This window comes from Lontra canadensis, unplaced genomic scaffold (genome assembly GCF_010015895.1).
Source record: "Lontra canadensis isolate GAN:19392208 unplaced genomic scaffold, GSC_riverotter_1.0 scaffold63, whole genome shotgun sequence".
NCBI classification, from domain to species: domain Eukaryota; kingdom Metazoa; phylum Chordata; class Mammalia; order Carnivora; family Mustelidae; genus Lontra; species Lontra canadensis.
Window position 1 is genome coordinate 5,696,860 of NW_022631057.1, and position 22,910 is coordinate 5,719,769.

Consider the following 22,910-nt stretch of genomic DNA (forward strand, 5'->3'; position numbering starts at 1 on the left):
TTTGCCTTTGATTTGTTAACACGTTATAAAGGTCTTTGAGGGACAAGTAGCATGAAATACTTCTGAAACAAATTTGACTGTAGGACTTTTTAAAACTTGTGACTCTAAATCAAAGACTTCAGAATGACCATCATTACATAGGAAGAGATAATCTAGCTTTTTTTTTTCTTTCCCTGTGACTTAGAGATAAATATTTTAAGATAAAAATTCAGGCAAAGTAACCAATCTTTTATAGATGGTCATCTTGTGTTTATTAATTTTTTGTTGTGATTTGTTTAATCAACATGGCTGAAATTGATAATATGTTTTAAATCAAACATGAAAGATATATGAATGTATGCCTGGTTTTAGAGGTGAATGTGTTTGCATACTCGTATGTACGATAATTGAATGAGAATATCTGTGATGTTTCATATAAAAATTCTTTAGGAGAAAGTTATATATGATTTCTATATGTATTTATTTTTAAAGATTTTATTCATCCATTTGACAGACAGAGATCACAAGTAGGCAGAGAGGCAGGCAGAGAGAGAGGGGGAAGCAGGCTGCCTGCTGAGCAGAAAGCCCAATGCGGGGCTCAATCCCAGGACCCTGGGATCATGACCTGACCCGAAGGCAGAGGCTTAACCCACTGAGCCACCCAGGTGCCCCTGATTTCTATATTAAAGATAATGAACTCCTTGATTTTATTCTATCCCAGGCCTTATGCTTTTGCCCTCTTTACCTTCAACTTAATTTTACATACTGATAACTGTATGTGTATTTTTATTCAAATTGTGTGTGTGTAGTTTTGGATGTTTGAATTGTACTATCAGGTTTATAGTAAAGAAGATCAGTCCTTTGTCCCCATCCTGCTTCCCATCCTCAATTCCTGCTTTCCAGAAGCAAACATAAACACTTTGAGATATTTTGACATTTTAAATGGTGCTTTCTATTGTGCTTTGTTTTTTTTTTTTTCAAATATTTTATCCAGTTTCTATTGGCTTCCTTTCTTAATCTTGAAATGTTGCTTTTTATTACCCTTTGCTCTTGTCATGGATGCCATGTTGTCTCATTTCTGAGAATATGAATTATTGGTTTCAGGGTTTCTTCTGCTCCCTGTATTGTCTCTGTTTCTTAGATCCCTCTTCTGTTTATCTTGGTCTCTGTCTTTCTTTTTAGAGGCTTTGATCTAGTGTTTCTTGAATGTCCATTGTTTTTAAAGTATGTTGCAATTCTATGGTGATTGGTGGATCTTGGAAATCATGGGTCTTACTAAACTACATGAAATGAGAAAGGCACTGAAGCTCCCCAAGTTTTAGTTTCCTTATCTATCAAATGAAATACATGTCAATAGATACTAGCATCCTGTGTTTCCATATGACTAGAAATCTCTAACATTATTTTCTGGTGGTAAGCAGTAGCTATTTTATCCATGAGATTCCAGGAATAACAACAATACAACCAATGTTTTAACATAAAGTTCAAGTAAAGAAGGGGAAAATTATGATGAGACAAACACTCCTTCAAATCTAACACTTCCTAGGTATGTGACTATGAGCAATTTTCTAAACTCCGAGTCTGTTTCATTCCCTATAAAATAGGAAAAACACTTGCTAATGTACTTGCTTGCTTTGATGACTAAATGTAAAAACATGCAAGGTTGTTAGCAGGTCTCATTAATACCATTTCAGAAAATTGCTGCTGTCATTATTATATTTACTAATAAGCTAATGAAGGAAGGACTATTTCCTATGTTTCCCTGAAATCCAGATAAAACTTTGTTTGCCCCTTGCACAGAGTGCTTACCCCATAGATAGTTCTTATTTTGATAGGATTTGCAAATCCTAGAATTTGCAAAATTCTAGTGGACCACATACCAGGTTTACAGAGTAAGTAAAAGAATACTTTTACTTTTATTTTTGTGCTTTATTACTATCATGCCTTACTAAATAAGGAAAACCATGCATATATCTGACCCCCCCCTTTTTTTTTGTCTTGTTGTGCTTATTTCACTTTTGTATGGCCTTTGTATTTATAGAGGTCAGATATGTATTCTCAGCCTTCAAAACATGCCACTGTTAATTTTAGGGCAGATGCTGAGATTATGTATTTATTTCATCTATTCTGTTTCATCCTTCTGTCCTTGTATTTTTCTTAGATTGGCTGAACTAGACATGTTTAAATCCCTTTGGAAATGACATTCTATTTCTTTTTTGGGGGGGTGAGGGTTGGGGGTAGTGGTGATGGTGAGAACAGGTGGTGTTTAAAGCCCAACTATGACTTTTGAAATGCCATTTTCACTCAACTGATTCCCAGTTTTTACTGAAATTTCTGATCAGGGACTTAGGAGTGTGACTTCAAAGTAACTTTGATTTGTATCACTTAAACATTTGAGTCCTAAAGGAAACATATTGGGGAAGGTAAATTCAGTAACAATACATCTGTTAGAATAACACAGCTTTGAAGATCAAGTGCTCTGTTATCTACATTTTCATCTGTTTAATGTACTTAGTCAATTCCACTGGTGATTCACAACAGGATTGTAATGGAAATGAGTGCTTGCTCAATGATTTACAGATTTTTGGAGCTATGGTGCCACCTACTGGAATATTTCTAAATATTCCCTTGTCTTAATAATGAAAAATAGGCACTTACCTTAAAAAATAAATGTAGAAAATGTTGTCCCAGAAGAGTGAAGTCAAAAGATAATATATAGAAACACCAAGTTTTACTATGCTCTCTTTTATTACATTTTATTTCCTGCATTTGTAGATTACATTTTGTTTCCTGCATTTGTAGAATTTAAGAGCGTTCAATGCAGTTCATACTTTTAGAGAGACTGACGCTTTCTTTTTTGTCACACGTGTATACATGCCCCCTCTTCATCCCAACTGCTATTTCACCGATTTTTCTTTACCTGTTTTCCACACCAGCGCTGTTCATATAGAAGGTTCCCACGTATGGCAATACTATTTGTATTTATACAATCTCCTAATATTAAATAGGTATTTATTATGCACTAATTATTAAGTACTTTCTGCAGAGGTTTATTTGCTTTTTCCATGCCGATTGGAGTCCACTAACAATATATGATGGCTTTTAAGTCATACATGAACTAGGGCATAAAGGGTACAGCGCTGTCTGCCTACGCCAAACAGCTGAGATAACTCCATTAGTTCTCTTGCTTGGCACTGGCCGAGGAGATCACTCTGTCACCATATACTGAAGCAGAATGAGTAAGTCATGAAATAACTAAGTATTTCATGCAGCCAGTCTGATCAGATCTTCTTGTTCAACAATGAAGCTTCAGCATAGTCACTTCTATGACTTGGGTAACGTTCTGATAATGTCTGCATATGTAAAATACAATAGACAATTGAAGTCATTGCTCATATAATTTAGGATATGTTACAAAATGTGATGGGAGATATTGACAAAAGTACTGCAGACATTTGGCAGTCTCCTCTCTAAATATTTGGGTGACTGCTCTATCTACCTTATCCAAAAGAGTTTTCTACCTGGGTAGACAGTTTCCATGGATGTATTTGTTCCTGTACTGCTTATATTTACGTAAGTCATTAGAGTGGTTTCTTGAGGGGATATGTCCTTTAGATATTTGTTAGATTTTTAATGAGACTATTATCATGTAGGTTATCTTTTTTTGTGATTTTATTTATTTATTTGACAGAGATCACAAGTAGGCAGAGTGGCAGGCAGAGGGCGGAGGGGGTGGGTTGGGGAGCAGACTCCCTGTGGAGCAGAGAGCCTGTTGTGGGGCTCGATCTCAGGACCCTTGGGATCATGACCTGAGCTGAAGGCAGAGGCTTTAACCCACTGAGCCACCCAGGCGCCCCATCATGTAGGTTATCTTTATATATATTCCTTCTTTGAGATTTGTAGTTAAGTATTTTTGATATTTTTAAAGTAACTGAAAATCTTTTAAATGTATGTAATCTAGTAGATATGGTTTATTGAAATTAATGTCATTTCAAGTTTCAGTGCTGTAGTTCCCAAATATTTTCTTAAGGACAATAACTTAAATTTGGAAGTGGTTTCTATTTTTCAAATGTTATTTTAGTGTGTTTCTATAAGATTTATTGAGTGCCTAAGTAATTTTCTTGTGATTTGTCATGTTGACTGAAAGTGTTACAGAGAGCGAAAATCTGTTTATAGGGATTTTGTGACAATGAGAATAAGTAAGTTTAGTTTTATATTGAGTCTAAATTGTGATTTGAAGACTTGGAATTTTCTTTCAAAGGGATAAAAGACTTGTGTTTGTGTGTAATACTTTAAAAAGAAAATGAAATAAAACAAAATAAGCTACAGTGTTTCAAAATAGCCTGAAAATCGATCAGCAGAGGAATTTAGAATTAGATCCTGAGATAAATGGGGATATAGGAAAAGACATATTCAATTTGGGAAGCCTTTATGGAAAGTAAGCATGAACACAGAGGAAAGGAAGATGTGATCCCTCTTTAGATGTTATGTTGTTTGCCATGGATGCTAAATTTTTTTTTGCATTGAAAATTAAAGGATTTGGGGAAATGTTGAATGGGGCCATAATTAGACCAGAAATACATAGATGTAGATAAACATATAGAGAGAAGCTATTTTTCTGTTTCCAGTCTACGAAGTCTCTTCACAGAGAAACACAAGGTCTGTGAGTTACAATACTTTTGTTGATGTCACTGTAGTTTGGTTGACTTTCCTGTCAAAATAATATTCTGTAGTAAATTAAATTCACATACCTCTGATTTTTCTCTAGTATTTACCTTTACCATACATAGAGCATTTATCCAGCAGAATATAAAATTTAACCAAATGTCTATATTTAAGGTCAAGTTTGTTTTAGCATTCATAGCACTATTAGTAATTTATTTTGTAGTCTAATCCTGATTAAGATGTTTTTTTATTTAGCTTATGAGCTTTTAATAAATACCGATTTCTATATAACCTAAAACATTGGCTAAAAGAATTTCCATGCTGAGAGGTTAGATGGAGAGGAAAGGTGGTAAGGATAATTAGAGAGGAAAGCAGGAGGCCTGGAGGTAGACAGCATTATCTGCAGAGTCTGACGGGCTCAGGTTCAAGCCTGGGCTAGCATATACTAGCCTTGTGAACTTAGCCAAGGCACTTGACTTCTCTAAGCTTCTTAGGGTGTTGTGATCCCTAAGAGAGAAAATATAAGCTACAGGCTTACTGTAGTACTGGCATACCATGAACACTCAATAGATATTAGCAATTAATAATAAAAATATCATTTCTGAATTATTCTTTTAAAAATATACACCTGTAGAAGTTGTCTTCTCCATTTTGGTAATTTACCCTGCTCTCCTTTTCAAAATTTGGATTAAAATACTATATATCACGTATTTCTTCTTTTTTTTTTACATATTTTTAAAAAGATTCATTGCTTTTTTAAAAATTATTTATTTGTTTGTTTATTTATTTCTTTATTTATTTGGAGAATGAGCGTGGGCAGAGGCAGAGAGAGAGGGAGAGAGAATCCCAAGCTGACTCCATATTGAGTGGGGAGCCCGATGCAGGGTTCAGTCCCAGGGCAATGAGATCATGACTTGAGCTGAAATCAAAAGTCAGATGCTTAACTTAACTAACACCCACAGTAACACCCACTTCAAACATTCATTGCGTTTGAAGCAGTTAGAATTAAACTAATATCTCTGGGGCATTTAACATATATGTGGCCTGATGGATAGTCTACTGTTTAGAAACATTTCTAGCGTATGTACTCTAGTATTGATAGTTCTTATGTTAAAATGAAAGCTTCCTTATTATCCCAACATTGCTTTTTCATTTCCATAATAAATACGTAACAAATTGTAAACTTTTTATAACATGTTCTATGTCATTGGTGCTCCACGTTTTGGTGGCAACAAACCAGTAACCCAGAACAACAGAGCATAGTGGTTGGTGGAATTAGTGATGGCTATACGACAGGTGATATTAAGATTCCTCTCTTCTCTGTCATTAGGTCTACTATTTGATTTCTCGTCTACATTTATTGATCCAATGGCTTACACCTGTTTCAGGAAAAAATCCAATCTCTTTATCATAGCCCTATAAGGCTTGCTCCTGGCTCTTCTCCCGAAGGTGTTGTCATCAGATCTCTTTGATTTCTCCCTTGCATTTCCTCATGCTCAGAACCATCAGCAATTACTTATCGACCACTTACGATATGCAGCACTTTTAGCTACATATCAATGTCTGCTTTTCTTCCCCCTCATCTTATTGTGACTCTTGCTGATCTCCAATGGAAGGAATTTTAATTATTAGTCCTAATCAAGTTCATCTATGACCCAAATGTCTTTGCAGACTCTTGGAGATTTCTATCAGTATGGATATAGATATATCTCAGATGGTAATTTTTCCCAGAGCAAAGGACCATGCCTTTGACATGTTCAAACCTAGCACCTAATATCATGACAGAAAAGCAACACAATTTTTTTTTCTTTTTACTTAACTGAATCAAATTAATTTGTTTGAATTTCCAAGGAATTGGGTGTTTATATTGAGAAGGGACATATCAAAAATAGTTTTAGATATTTAAAAGCCTATATACTTCTTAGATAAAGAGAGAGATGTATTAGATGGAATATGTAGATGTATTATATCTAGTACACTCAAACTAACTTGAATATTTTGAATGTAGCAATATACTAAACTATCTACATTTATCATGAAGATAATTTTTTCTTTCACTTAAAATGCAAGAGCTGTTAAAAACTCCCATAATAATATTTTTTTATTTTTCTTATTACTTCTTTTACAAATCAACACAATTCTAAGAACTAAATCTAGAAGGAAGTAAAAACACATAAAAAGAGAGAAGACTACTAATAGGAAAATGAAAATAAAATAAAAATATTTTATGTGAGCTAAAAAGTAAAAACTGACTAAACAAGAGAAGGAACAAAAATCCACATCATGTAAATTAAAAACAATACTTAAGTTTGAATGATGAAAAACAGTAGAGAACTATAATGAGAAAGTAAGAAAATATTTGATACAATATACATTTTAATAATGTATTTTAATAATTACACTTTTACATATGATATACATAACATATATATAATATATAACACATGAATACTTTTTTATTAAGGATAAGCCAGGGAATGTCATTGAAGAATACTAGGTCATACACATCTGATGGCACTTCTGAGGGGAGAAAATTTTTTCAGAGTGGAAAACAAAATCTCAAGGCAGGAAGGTTCCTTAAATACTAGCCAAGCTGTTCTTTTATCCAATGCTTGATTCCTTTTCACATCAGTTGACTATCATTTGGGAAAGAGCTTTATGATCTTTTTAATAGTCATTTTCAAAGAGGGGGAATGAAAACATGTTTCATTTCCCTACAGACTGAATCCAGTTCCCAGCACAACAATAAAGCCGGCCTTTCCAGCATTTCTATGAACCTCATTGATAAGTCCAATGTTAGCTCTCATCTCATTTGATTTCATTAATTTCCTTCTTTTTTAAAAAAGATTTTATTTATTTATTTAAGAGAGAGAGAGCACAAGCAGGGGAGAGGGGTAGAGGCAGAAGGAGAAGTAGGCTCCCTGCTGAGCAGAAAGCCCAACACAGGACTTGATCGCAGGACTTGATCCCAGGACCCTGGGATCATGACCTGAGCCGAAGGCAGACACTTAACAGACTGAGCCACCCAGGAGCTTCTTGTTAATTTCCTTCTTGAAACACCCTCTACTCATAATCCTTGTTGATTTCAAATTCCCTCCTACATAGAAAATTAGGTCACCTTTGCAGTCCCTCTCCTTTAATATCCCTCTCCTTTAATATCTATTCAACTTCAGAATTCTATCTTGGACACTCTTCTTTTTTTTATGACTGGGGAGTCACCTTCCCCTTCTTATCTACAATAGTTATCTATATGCTGATCCATAGCCTTAGTCCAGATGTATATCCTGAGCTACCAACCTCCACCTCCAAATATTACCAAACATTTTTACATACAAGTCACAAGCATACCAAATTTTCCTCTTTGTTTTTTATTTCTTCTTCAGCTTAATGAGAGCTTCCAAAATCTACCTAATGCAATTGCCTAGTATGTTGAGTTATCAACCTGAATGCTTTTCCTTCGTACTCATTCTCTGCCCTCCTTTAGTTGTAGAACATTTACAAAGTCATGATGACTACTTTCAAAGTGTTTCACAGATTTTTTTCATGTCTTTTCTTTTCTTTTTCTTTCCTTTTTTTTTTTTTTTGGTACAATTTTCCTCATATAGAACATCATCTTCTTCATATACTTTTCTTTTAGTCTCCTGATGTTTCTGTCCCCAGCTTTGCCATCTGATGAACTATTTTCCATTTTATAACAAGGTCAATAAAAAAATTGAATTGCTTCTCCATTAGACTTCCCCTTAAACACCCTCCTCTGAAGGTTTTCTAAAGCCTATAAGACAAATCCCAGTTTCTTATTCCTCTAGCACTAAGCTAAAACTGTCCATAATCCTTTAGGTCACAGCTTAATGTATCCAAGAAACCTCTCTGTCACCTCCTCCCCCAGCTGGTCACCAACCCCAGAAGACTAAATTAGCTGATCTTCCTATGTGGTTCTATAGCACATTCTGTCTCATTGGTCATCACACTGTATGACTTCTTCTTCTTCTTCTTCTTCTTCTTCTTCTTCTTTTTTTTTTTTTTTGATCTGTATCTCACCCTGAATTCAGCTCACTGAGGCCAGGAAATTCCTGTGTCTTGGTTGTATTATAGCCCTAGAATGTGGCATGATGTCTAGCACTTAGTAGGCACTCAGTAAATAATCATTATCTAAATAAATGAATGCATTTGGGGGTAAATGTCTAAGGTCTTTTGCAAGTTTAAAATTAATTCTAATAGTTCTCCTTTATTCTATTATTTTTCTTATTTTACCTGAGAATTCAAAAGCTAATAGCACAATTTTAATGCACTTCAGCTTTGTAAACATGACATTAAGAGAAGGAATGTAGTTTCAGTGGGGAAAAGGGTAATGAAAATTGCCATTTTGTGAATGTTCACTAACATAGAGTTGAATATATATATGTGCATATACATATATATATACATATATATATATAAATCTAACTTCTATTTATATAAGTATGTGTGAAATGTGAAATTTTCTAAGAGTTTTTTTTTCCTTTTTTCAGGACAAGACCTTAGTTCTTCTACTGGTAAGAATTAATATTTGCAATTTACTTATTTTATTTTTTTTCTTTCAAAGTTTATATATTTAATTTTGATAGAATTTTCTATTGTTATCCAGTAAAATCATTTTATAAGAATGAATGTTATAATTATTAATGGTTCTTGATATTTTCTTATTCTTAATATTCTTGCTTATAAGATATAAAGATTGACAACTACTTGAATGTATTTGTATATATGTTATTGTGTATAATTTATAGCTTTTCTTAAACTTGACAATAAATTATATGGCAGGACTCCAATCTCTTTTTAAATTTTAACATTACAAACAATTCAAGTTAGATCACAAAATTTCATGGTTCAAAAGTTGGTTAAGGAGTTATCTGAGAAATTAGAGTTCTAAACATATTACATATGTTATACATATATACATATATATATAAAAGAAACACTTTGAGAATAGTAAGATATTTTATAATAATCATTTCCAAATTCTGTTGTCACAATGGAATTAATAATCTTAGTGAGTATTCTAATCCTGAGGTAAATTAAATTTAAACAATGAAAATGTTAAAAATAAATTCACACATACTACATGCAAAATAAGAGAGAAAATAAGTTATATCTCTTAAAGGTTATTGCTATTTAAACTGTATTACTGATTTCCTGATTCATCATATGGTTGACAGTATGCACTAAGAAGGTAAGTAAAGCCACTAAGATAATTCTGTTTTGATAATTATAATGCACAGCTCTGCTTAGGTTCATTCAAAATATTCTGAGAATTGGGTAATTAAAGGAATTTTTTTTAATTAAATGAAAATTCACTTCAAACTATGGAATCAAATAACTATGTGGAAACTAACAAAATGTTCCTGAATCTGCATAAGAAACATACTCTCTTATTTTTTTTAAAAGATGTAGTATTAGGATTTTATCATTGTATAGTACAGCAGAGAATTTTTATAAATACATAAAAAAGTATTTAATGCATAGTAGACGTGATTGGTTTATGCCAACTACTTTCAGGCATTGTAGCACCTCCACTTTTTACAAATGATTAAGTTCATTTCAATCATATAAATTGATTATTATTTCAGGAGGGAGTGGGAATGGGTAGAATGGGGAGTGAATGTTTATAATGGTAGATGACTCATCTTACTGAGTTTCCGTTATCTCTGCACTGACCATTATAACAAGCCTCCAAATTATGACATCAGGTAAGTCAAAATAGTGAGCCCAAATGCAAATGAGAATGTCTTCTTGCAAATACTGCCAAAAAGAAAATGATCAGTGGAAACCAGTAGTATCTCCAAAGTAAAGATGAAGGACAGTGTAGAAGTGGCAACTGGAGTGTGCTTTCTAGCCCTGAATTAAATTCTTATTCATTGAATTAAGGAATGTGCACTGAGCTTAAGTCATATGCAAGCATATTAAGGAGTCTAAGTAGGAGGGTAGTTTTCTGAACATCCTTTTTTCATAGACCTTGGAGTAGATTTGCTTGATGGGATGTAATCTTTAGGATTGCTGCTCTTCAACAAAGCCTAGCACAATTTACTAGGTATTTGGAAAGATATTCCCTTCACTCACTTTGTAATTCAAATCTAAAAAAAATGTGATAAAGGGAAAATGTCACCACATTTCCTTAAAGCAGAACAGATCATCAAAATCCTGCCCAAACCAAAGACAGTTTAACCTAAAAACAACAAATTAGTAATTGTTCAAGTCTATAATGATGAAAGTGCATTAATGTTATTGTGCAGAATTTTAAGCTTCTCCCTCTCTCCCTTCCCTGTTCTCTCTCCTTCTCTTTCTTCATGCTGTCTTTTCCTCTTCCCACCTCCCTTCCTTTTATTCAACAAAGAGCACAGGTGAGAGAATAAGTCAAGTTAGACTTAGAATTTTACACGGAAGCCAGAAGGAGTTACTTGCCTATTACATAGCTAGATGTGTTGGCTTGTATTATGGGTGAAAGTTTGCTAGTAAATATATTGATTTGTGAGTTACTGGGTCATGAAATTCTAGAGATTTTGGAAATTTTCCTTGGAAAACAAGGACTGTAACAACTGTACTATCACTTTGGATTTCTGAACCACAGCAGAGTTCCACCTTATTTCATGTGCAGGGCCTCGGGTAAGTTCAATAGGGTTTGGATTTTTTTTTTTTTTTAAGATTTTATTTATTTATTTGACAGAGAGAGAGATCACAAGTAGGAAGAGTAGCAGGCAGAGAGAGGGGGGAAGCAGGCTCCCCACAGAGTAGAGACCCCGATGCCGGTGTCGATCCCAGGACCCTGGGATCATGACCTGAGCTGAAGGCAGAGGCTTAACCCACTGAGCCACCCAGGTGCCCCGGGGTTTAGATGGTTTTTAATCTGTATTTAGTAAACATTGATTTCACTTCGCCTTTGACATTAAATGAATGAAGCAAGGACTTCTGTGTGTCCTTTCAACTTCTATTTTCTTAATTCCCTATTCAGTAATCCTTTAATTTCGGTTCTTAATTCTTATCACTTCTACTCATTTCCAGTTTCTCCCCTTCTTCCTCTTCTCATATTTGTGCTATTTTCTCTTACCCACTCTTGTTGCACTGAATGGTTGAAATACTTGTGTGATATAATTCAATTTTTGTTAATTAAATATTGAAAAACATCAATTTGGCTATTCATAAAAGTGAATACATGTGAAACACAGATGCTTTAGAAAAAACACATCACTATAACCTCAATATCCAGAAATCACAATGTGTTTTTTTTAAAAACAATTTTTGGTGTATTCTTCACAAGTGCCCCCCCCCATTCTTTAATAAAGAAATACACACTGAGTAAGAGACCACCAAAAATTTAAAGGCCTTTAACACTGGTGCTGATGTGCCTGCAGGAAGTTTTTTTTATCAAATGTATACTTCAATCAGCTGTGCCTGTACCTATTTCAACACTGCCTTGTGACATTGTTTTTCTTCTGAGGTGAAGAAATAATGATATAAGACATCATCAAAAAATTGAAAACATTTTTGTAGACTTGAGTCATTTGTGTATCTGTGTGAGACTTTTGCTTCCCTGTCTTTTACTTAATCTGCTTTGTTTGACTTTGATTTATTAAAAAATAATCACTTTGTACCTAGGACTATATCTTTCATTTTTTTTTTTTTTTCTCCTGGAACACTTGTTCTCCTAATAATCTCCTTTGGAGTTTATCTTTCTCTATTCTTCATTAATAAGTCCTTTACATTTCTCTTTTTTTAATTTCTGTTCATCAATTTTCTTTGTATGTGTGTTCCATCCTTATTTTATTTTATTTATTTAATTTAAATTCATTTACCACACATATAGTACATTAGTTTTTAACATAGTGTTCATCGATTCACTAGGTCCGTATAATACCCAGTGGTCATCACATCACATGCTCTCCTTAGTGCCCATCACCCAGTTACCCCATCCCCCTACCCACCTCCCTTTGCACAACCCTCAGTTTGTTTCTCGGAGTCCTTCTGAACCCATTTGACTTGGACAGTTGAGAATCCAGCAACTGAAAGGGAAGAAGGCAGGGAATAGTTGCTTTCAATTTCATTTCCCCATTTGTATCTTTAGCCTCTGTTCTGTAACTTGTTTTATATCTAAGTTTACATATCTATACCTCTGTATGCATCTATATTTATATATATGAATGTATATATGTATATGTATTTACTAATATATACACACACAGTGTATACACATATACACACACCATAGATCTTGTCTATGTTGTGCATGTATGTACACATATACATATATATTTATATATTTATATACACGCCATAATGGACTGGGGAGTTAATAAATTCAGATGAGTATATGCTGCAGGATATGATTCACATATTTTGTTTTGTTTTGTTTTCTTTCTTCCATCTCCCATGAATACAATAGGACTGAAGTTAACAGAAGAGCCCCGTGCTCTGACTTCTGGCGACCCCTTATCTGCCCGCACTACTGCATTCTCACTCCCAAGCATCTCTGAAAGAGAAAATAACTCCTCAGACACCACCCCACTTCCTCTTAATCCAGACATTACTCCAACTGAAAGATCCTGGAGCCATTTGGATAATAATACTCTTGCTGTGACAGGTTGGCACAGAGATGTTAACTGAAATGAGTTTAGGAGAACTAATCTTTCTTTTTGAATTCTAAAGTTATCAAAACGGTTTTTCTTTAAATTACAGTGCAGTTTCTATGTATGTGATTTTATTCAGGCGTGTTAAGGGTGGGACATCTAGGTGTTCATGAAATATTGACTGGCCAAAGTAATGAATGATCTCTGTCGAGGAGACGTCGGAAAGGGTTGGGGGTGGGGAAGCCCCCACAAGGAACTTTGTGTGGGAGGGGGCTTCTCCCTGGCTGGAATTCCAAAGCAGAGTCTTTCTTTGTTCAACTCCAGATTCTCAATATCACAAAATTACTGAAGATATACAATTTATTTTTTAAAAACCACACTGAGGATTAATAATTCAGCTTTGCTACTTGGATTTCCCCCAGGGATATTTGCATTATTTAAAAAAATATTAATGAAGGTTGTGGGTCCTGATGGTAGAATTAAGGTAACGTGGTGACATTCATAGCAAAATATGAGTGATGTGGGGGGCATTTTCGCCAGGGAAGACCACTGAGACTCTTCAGAATCCCAATAAATCTGTAATGTGTTAATTTTTTATATATTGTTAGGTCTGCCAGTGTATTTGGTACATAAATCAACTCTCAAAGAGGGTTGTTCATGTCTTTTCTGAAATAATGCGCTATATTGTCATTTTCTGAGGCAAACAGAATTGTAGACATATTCTGATTAGAGATTAAGCTATCTGCCTAACAGGGCCATTAATCTTAGTTTGGAAAACAAGTACGTCTAACACTATCTCAAAAATTTGGGGGGGAATACATGATAATGTTTGGAGTATCATACTGATGAAGTTTATTAGCTGTAATAAGCAGTTAAATAAATGATAAATGCCTCTGTATGTTGATTGCAGGACTGTACATCCAATCTTTCCTCCAATTTTCCCCATTACCTTAGCAGAGCAGCAGCTAGGACCTATCTAAACATTGCAAGCATTTGAATTAATTGCCCCGAATTTTAACAAAAAGAATGTGAGGAGGAGGGTGTTGATGGTTAGGCAGAACATTTCAGGCTAAACTTTTTTACTAACTTTTTTACTGAGTAAATGTCACGCAGAGTTTTCAATTTCAAAGTTTCCGCATTTCATTTCTTGTACACAAATACATGCATACAACATTCCAGATGAAGCAAAATGTGAGAAGAAATGTTTAAAAGGGAATAGATTAAGAATAAGGGCAAATAATAATAAAAATATTATAGTAATATTAAAATGCTAACTTGCTCTGGCATAATAATACTGATGGTGAAATTAGCTTGGAAGGTTTCTTATACTTTCAAATAAAAAAATAAACTTTCCCCCCTAGAAAAAAGTCTTGCTATCAGGTGATATTTTAATTATCTACTGGGATAAAATCTATATATGTTATTTAATTTTTGTTTATAATCGATCTATATTGTGGAATACAATAAAATATTCAGACTTACAGATATATGTAGTGAAAAAAATCCTTTGATCTATTTCCTAACACTGTAATGTTCTCATACATTTTCAAAATTACTCAAAAATCATTAGACTTCATTATGAAGCAAAATCATTCAAAAATCATTAAGCTTAATTTTACAAAAATATTTTATGCATGTTGTGAAACATCAGTATAGAAGCATATACAAAGTATATACTTATGCTTATAAATACTAAAATGCATACATATAGTATTTACATAAATACATATATTTATTTGTATAAGTATATAAGTATATATATGTGTATGTATGTATGTATATATATATATATATATGTATTTGTTTTACACACATACACAATGAAAAGACTATTTCTCCAAATCCTGATTCTTTTTTTTTTAAAGATTTTATTTATTTATTTATTTGACAGACAGAGATCACAAGTAGGCAGAGAGGCAAGCAGAGAGAGAGAGAGAGAGGAGGACGCAGGCTCCCAAATAAGCAGAGAGCCTGATGCAGGGCTCGATCCCAGGACTCTGGGACCATGACCTGGGCCGAGGGCAGAGGCTTAACCCACTGAGTCACCCAGGTGCTCCCAAATCCTGATTCTTAAAGATATTGTTTTATCTGTGTTATAACCTCCAGACTCTAGACATGGGATTCTGTGAGAGAGTGTGTGTATGTGTGTGTGCAACTGTTTCCCCACATCTTTTCTAGTACTAGATATTAATTAATCTTTTACAACTCTGCCAGTACGACAGTTAAAATATTTCATTTGTACATTGAAAAAAATTTCATACTGACGAGCATTTTTCCATATACTTTTTGGCCACTGCATATATTAGATGTCTGTTACATGTCTGGTTCATTTTTTTTCTTTTTCTTTTCTTTTTTTTTTTTTTTTAATGATTTGCCTATTGTATATTGACGGATTTGTTATTGATTCTGCCTACAAAGAAAGATCCCAGTTTTCAGTTTGTAAAGTTGCAGGAGGGTGCACAACGCTCATAGGGACGTAGAGGTTAAAAAAAAAAAAAGCCACCTGGAAACCTGAGTCATCTGTGACTTCATGGCCCAGAAGGAGCCTCTGGGAATATGTAAATCAAGAACAGGTGCCACCTTCCTGCCAGGCCAATTTGACTAGAGGCAGACAAACATATTAATAGACTGAGTCATTTCACGGTTCGGTAAACAAATATACTTATAACCTCCTAGTATTTGTATTTTTCATCTAGAGTGAGGAAACACTGAAATGATTTCACTTTCTTACCTTAGGTGTTACACAGCCACCTCTCCACCCCACGCACGCAGTCTTGCAGACGTCCTCTGCCGGATCTGACACGCAGACACCCAGCAGCGCTGCTACCCTTTCCCCACTCACCCGTGCTCTGGGCGGGAATGACACATCAGGTTTGCTGGGCTGTTAGACTTGCGCAGATAGGAAGAGAGCGTGACAACTGCCTGTGTTTAAGAACAGTGTGTGGGAATCCAACCACTTGTTTAAACGTGTAGCACTTGCTAGTTGGTGAATGTGGAATTTCACATTTCCATAGTTACTGTAGTTTGTGAGGCCACATAACTATTTCCTTGTAATACAGATGAAATCATAAAGAATGAGACTTACAAGAATAAAAGAAAGACCTATTCTGGAGGAAACGGTTATTTAGGACACTCTCTTATGTTTCTTTATATCCGGGGCAAGTATCATTGCAGAATGAGAACTTTTTTGCTGCCAATAAAGAATAATATATATGAATTATTGCTTAAAGATCCCTGGTCAATAAACAAAATCATGAAGACTGGGTGATTTCCATCATCAATGAAGGGCAGTAAGAAATTGTAACTACAATTTAATTATGTTTTTAAATGGGAAAAAAGAAGTAGATGCTTTGTATTCCCCATTCAAACATTAAGATTCTCTTAACTTAGCATCTCTGTATATAAAGCAATGCAAAATATTCCCTCCCTTGTCTTTCCAAAATCAGCGTCTAAGTCACTTCATGGTGCCTTTTTTTTTCTTTTTTGGTCCCAAAAAATGAAAATCCACACAGACACATATGAAATTGTAGGAGCATGAGTGCCTGAAGGTTAAAGATAGAAATGGGACAGCCTACAGAGCTGGGGCTAAAGTGGCCTTGCTCTAAGTATGAATCAAACATGGAAGTCAAACCTATCCAATAGAATGATCATTATTTTGAGGGATTATTGTCCCTTGGCACAAAAATTTTGTCCCTTGGCACAAAAATCCTTAGAGGCAATGCACAAGCTTAAAACAACTGAGGACAGAGCTGCCCTTGCCTCCCCGCCTCATTCTGCCTACTCCAGCTGCCATGAGAACCTCAGGCAAAAGATTTGGAGCTTTTAGCAAATCCACAGATGCAGAAGTCATGGATGGGAAGGAACTGTAAAAGAATTAAAGGGGACTGACCTGAGGGGGCTGATAATCACAGGATCTACTCTATTTGTCCTCCTGAAGAAATTCTTCCTCTCCAAGTGGCTAATTCCACTAATTAAAAATTGATTGGGATTAATTAACCTAAAGTAAAATGGTAAAAGCCACTTCTAAACCAGCACTGAGATTACCTACACAAGGGAGTAGTAGTTTTCACATGAAGGAGGAAGGTGGGGAATTTGGGGGGGGGGCTTCAGAAGAGCAGGAGGACAAGGGAATCAGGGGAGGTAAAGAGAACAAGCTTGTGAAAGAGAAGTAGGGAAGAATATGGAAGGAAGCAAAAGATAAACTTGCTGGTTTTTAAAACATGGCAGAGGGCCAGTTCTGGCTCTAAATTTTTTTTTTTTTTTTTTTTTTTTTTTTTTTTTTTTTTTAAGAAGAAATAAAAAGACCTTCTTGCCCTTCTCCTTGTTCTGTTGGAGCCCTTCTCTGGGGATCCAGAACTGAAGAAGTGATGTTTATGTCATTCATTCTCCTCTATGGTTTAGTGAAATGGGGTAATGGGGAGTGGATTAGGAAGACTGAGCTGAGAACCCGAAGTCAAATTTTTGGAAGATGCCTTTCAATTCTAATGGATGTAGATGCGAAGTCATAGACTATTCTCGGTGTGTAATTGGAGGGTGTCTGCGTGCTGGCCTTGAAACCATTTTCAGAATACACGTGCGTGTTTCACTCTGCTCAGACATTGTGAATCTTACTGCAAATGCAAGGCTGATATCCTATCATTGAACAGAGGACTCCAGGGAGCATGACAGTGAAATAACCAAACAAGCTCGTCAATATTTCTGTTATTTTTGCCATGACAACTGCCAGAGTGCTAGTCATCTAATAGGCACCCAATGCATACATGTTGATGGCTTGCGCCATAATTCTGGGTGTGACGTCTGCAGGAAGACGTCATATGCAAGAGATGCTTTGAAGCTTAACAGTGAAAAGTCCTAACCAAATACATTGTGCTGTTTCTTCAGGGGCGACACCTGATTCTATACCAATTGGCTTAGATGTACTTGGAAAATAAAGGAAATGGTGTCAGGATAATGTGAAAGTTCTTTGGTTCTAAGCCAGTTTTGTTTTGATTTTTCCTGGCCAGGGCTTTTTCCCTACATAGGGAAAGCCAAATTGTAATCTTCAGCTGGAAAAGAAGCGCCCTGAGCTCAGCAGGTGCACAGGGCAGAAGCCCATTCAGCTCTGATTTCAGAAAAGTAGACCTTAGCACCTGCACCCAGAAATTCCTCCCCAGAGAGGTGCACCCTTGTGAGGCTTTCAGCACATGGCAGATTGTGCTTCCTCTTCTGTCAACCTTAACATAGATTTTTACAGCCAGAGCTCGACTCCCATCTCTGTGTCCGCACCCGCAAGCCAGCACCCCACTCTATCGCCTTGGTGCAGTCCATTATACTGTATTCTCGCTCCCCTCAGCCAGGGAGCTTGGCTCCCCTGAGTTGTGAAGTCTGGCTTCTGAGGTCCCAAAGACTTTTAACATTTGTGCTCCAATGACAGTCCTGCACAGGTTCTGAGTCACCTGACGTTAAACTTGTCTCTGCCTCAAAGCTTGCTGCATTTCATTCAGTTTTGCAGAATGCATAGAACAGTGTCTGATTGTTGCTTGGCCTTCGCTTCAAGAATCTGCGTATGTTGACTGTCTGGCCATTGCCCTTGGAGGGGCAGAAATGGATGACAGTGATGATGGCCTTTCTGATTGCAGGCTCCCCAGGAGAGCGGACTACAACGAGCATCTTCCATGTAGACCCAACTTTCACACAAGTAGCCACCCTCAGCCCTGCACACAGCAGCTCTGCTGCCTTACCTTCACGCATCTCCAGCACCACCGCCAATGATAACTCCTCAGGTTTGACCATGATTCTCAAGGTGTCTTAGGATATGGATAATGAGATGGAAACCTGAAACTTTAATGCAGCTCTTTTGCTTCATACCAAATATTATTGACAGGTTTCCTGTTTTACAGAGTTTCATATATTGATAATAAATTGGACAAAATAAACTTGCCAGTAAGCTTTTTTTGGGGGGGGCATACTTTATTTTGTTATTCATAGTAGGAACGTTGATGGCAAAGAAGAAAGATAATAGACTTTAGGGTCATATAGCCCTGGGATCAAATCCTTAACTTTCTGGATGACTTTAGCACAAGCTACTAATAATTTGTGTGTGTCAGCTTTCCCTTCTGTGAAATGGGTATTATAATATTCATTTTATAGGATTGATGTGAGAACTGAGTATGTAAAAAAAAAAGGTTGGTAGGCAGTAAATATTAAAAAAAGAGTAAGTGGTATCATTGTTAGTAATTAAAATAAGGAAGCTGTAATTGAAGGAGAAAGCAGTAGTTTGGTCATCAGGTAAGAATTACACCAAGGAATGAATAGTTTCTCTCAACTTATTCAATGTCATGTTCTAATTATTTGAACTATTGTTTATCTTCAAGGGCTATTGGTAGATAAAGCTTTGATTGACTTTTTTATTTTAAAGATGAGCAAGTGTTAATTTCAGTGAAGTCTCCTGTAGTAAAGATTCGGTTGGGAAAGTATCTTTGCTGAAGAGTTTTTCCCTTGTCCTTCATTATGACAAACTCATTAACTTTTATTCTCTGTTCATTCCTTGCAGATGTGTCTCTTATGTCCACTTCACCTGCAACAAGCACTAACCATACAACTGCTCCCACAATAATAGGTGACAATCTTACTCTCAACCACGCAGTCATACTACCACCATGTACCTGCGATGTGCTCATAGAAGGGTCTTCCATTTTCTCTACACTGGGTTCTCTTTTTCTGAGAAGTTCCACTGAGTATTCTAATCATGGGGGCTGTGGAATAGCAGTCAGTCTTATAACCCTTATTTTAGCAGTGCCACAACTGGTGAGGTTGGGGCATAATGTTACTGTCATAACCTATCAAGTCATTACAACATCCTCTAAGAGTTGTGTGCTTTATGCAAATGAATAGAAAAATATTCAAGTATACTAGGACTTCTTTCTCTAGGAGTGGGTTTAGGTGTTAGTAGGAAACAGAAAAATTCTACCAGTGGGATTCTCCATTCCAAGGGGTGATTCACAGAGGATTGATTGTAGAGCCCCAGTCAGACAACATGGAGCATGGAAGCAAAGCGAGGGGACTATAGGGAACAAACTGAGAGAATGGCAGTGTTAGTCAGTGGGTCGGCCATGGCAGAGCCTGCAAGCCCACTGTTCTTTCCTAAATTCTTCCAACTCAAAGACCAGATTAGCAGAGATCTCTCAGCTTTCACAAAACACATCTCCACTCATTCTTCAGTGAAATATATACGCTTCACCCAAGATATGTTTCAATTCATTGAAAGAGCTATTAATTACTCTGGATCCAGTGTATGTGCAAAGAACTTAACAAAAGATTAAACTAGGGAATGAAGCATCCTTTGCCTGTTTTCTGATGTTTTTAAACAAAGGTGTAAACTGAAATGTCTAGGGATTATAATTCTATAAATCTACTTTGAGATTAATCAAGGGGATGAGTATCTTTAAATGTTCTGGCTGTGTGTATGGTTAGCTATGTCCCCACACCATAATAAAATATGTGCTCAAAAATACCAATATTGTAATTATCATAATCATGTTCATTGGGTAATTTCATGAAATGTTTTATAGAACTAGCCCATTAGTTTTTAACACTTGAAGTTTTGAGATTAAAACATTGTACTGGGCATTGCAAACCCTGCACTGTCTGTTAAACCTAACTCATAGACATTATAATATATGAAGTTGAAACATTGTAAAACCATCTTTTCCCAAAGTGACTATAGCAGAGATACAGTAAAGGAAATTTTAATAATTTACATTCTTTTTTTTTTCCTATTGCAGTTTCTGCTACATCTAAGCCATCATGTGGTAAGTTTTTTTTTTTATCTAGAGGGAGGATACATCACTTTAGAATATCGCTTGAATTATTTCCTTCTTCGTTCTAAGCCTCCAAACCCACTAGCAAAGTAACTTCACTGGCTCTCACTTCCCAGCAATGAATAGTTCCACATCTTAAGAGCCAGTGTCCTTAATAATCAAACTATGGAAAGAACCTAGATGTCCATCAACAGATGAATGGATAAAGAAGATGTGGTATATATATATACAATGGAATACTATGTAGCCATCAAAAAACATGAAGTCTTGCCATTTGCAATGATGTGAATGGAACTAAAGGGTATCATGCTAAGCAAAATAAGTCAATCAGAGAAAGACAATTCCCATCTGATCTCTCTGATATGAGGAATTTGAGAGGCAGGGTGGGGGTTCATGGGGGAAAGGGAGGGAAAAATGAAACAAGATGGGACCAGGGAGGGAGACAAACCATAAGAGACTCTTAATCTCAGGAAACAAACTGAGGTTGCTGGGTGGAGGAGAGGGATAGGGTGGTTGGGCTATGGACACTGGGGAGGGTATGTGCTATGGTGAGTGCTATGAAGTGTGGAAGCCTGATGATTCACAGACCTGTACTCCTTGGGCAAATAATACATTATATGTTAACTTAATAAAAAAAAAAAAAAGAGCCTGTATCCTTCAGGAGCAAGAAGCTTTGATGTTATATTCAGACCTAGTTTTGAGTGTCAGGATTAAGAATTACTAGCTAATGATACATGTGAAATGTGGAGAATACCTTCCAGGCTTGTGAAGAAAAAGAATCTGTGTTTGTCTCCGCCTCTCTGTCTTTCTGTCTTGTCAGAGTTTTGGCTCAAAGCAGGTGCTTGAATACTTACCCGGCAGGGGAGACACCATGATCAATCAAAGCAGGTGCTTGAGAACAGTTTATGCAACCCTGTCCCCATTTTCCTATCCTCTTCTCAGTGAGGTCTTTCATGGCGGGGGCTTCACCCTCCATGTTTGTGAGTCTCCCTGCTGAAGTCTCTGCCTTCAGTAGTTCTCCATACATTTAATGTAAAGATCAGTCTTCAAAAGTTTGCTTAATTATACGGTCTTTTATGCTCATGTTTGTCCTATATTATTGCCTCCTTACACTCTTCCCTTAACTAATCTGAAACTACTTAGAGTGTTCTAAGCACATAGTGGTTACGTAATGCCTCTGTGTTCCCTCCTACTCTGCTTCAGCTACACTTAGAACTCCACTCCACCCTCATCCAGTGCACCCCCCCCACCATCTCTTTCCCTACATCCTGCTCATATTTTAAAACACAAACTGAGTCACCCACCTCCTCTGGAGAGCCTCTCCTATCCCTGCACTCTGAGTATATTTCCCCCCACCCTACTCTCGTATTATTTGGTGCATAATCTTATTTTAGGTGTTTGCATGTCTTCTGCAACTCGTGTCTGTGTTTGTCTCCATGATAGGATTCTATGCTTCTAAGAGCAGATCATATATATTCCTAGGGCTTGGGACAATGCCTTAAAGATACGGAGGGCTTAATAATGCTCATTGGATTAAAATGAATGAATAGATTAGCATTTGTGGAAAAAAAATATTTTTACCAGTCAACTGAATTTGTTTAAATAAAGGAGAGAATGCGACATGTCACCAAGGGGAAATCCTTAGCAGGGTTTATTATTGATAATTTTAACAAAGTAAAGGAATAATGAGGCCTGTGGTCCCTGAATTAATTAATGTCCCTGGAGAAACAGGTAACCAAGAACTGCATTTTTAGAAGGAAAGAGAAATGATAAAGCAAGGAGAAGACATTTGTCAGATACTTCATTCATTTGTGCATCAATTCAACAAGCAATTCAAACAAATGAGCCCCTACTAATGACAGCTTTTATG

General features: G+C 36.0%; 1 protein-coding gene across 1 annotated transcript in view; it reads left to right on the forward strand.

The window, feature by feature from the left end:
* Window positions 1–22,910, forward strand: part of PTPRC (protein tyrosine phosphatase receptor type C) — a 124,323-nt gene that overhangs the window by 47,165 nt on the left and 54,248 nt on the right. The window contains exons 3-8 of the mRNA XM_032878072.1: window positions 9,153–9,176; window positions 13,058–13,255; window positions 15,978–16,112; window positions 18,860–19,003; window positions 19,774–19,839; window positions 21,005–21,031. Coding sequence (XP_032733963.1) covers window positions 9,153–9,176; window positions 13,058–13,255; window positions 15,978–16,112; window positions 18,860–19,003; window positions 19,774–19,839; window positions 21,005–21,031 — 594 coding nt within the window. The remainder of the gene's footprint in view (window positions 1–9,152; window positions 9,177–13,057; window positions 13,256–15,977; window positions 16,113–18,859; window positions 19,004–19,773; window positions 19,840–21,004; window positions 21,032–22,910) is intronic.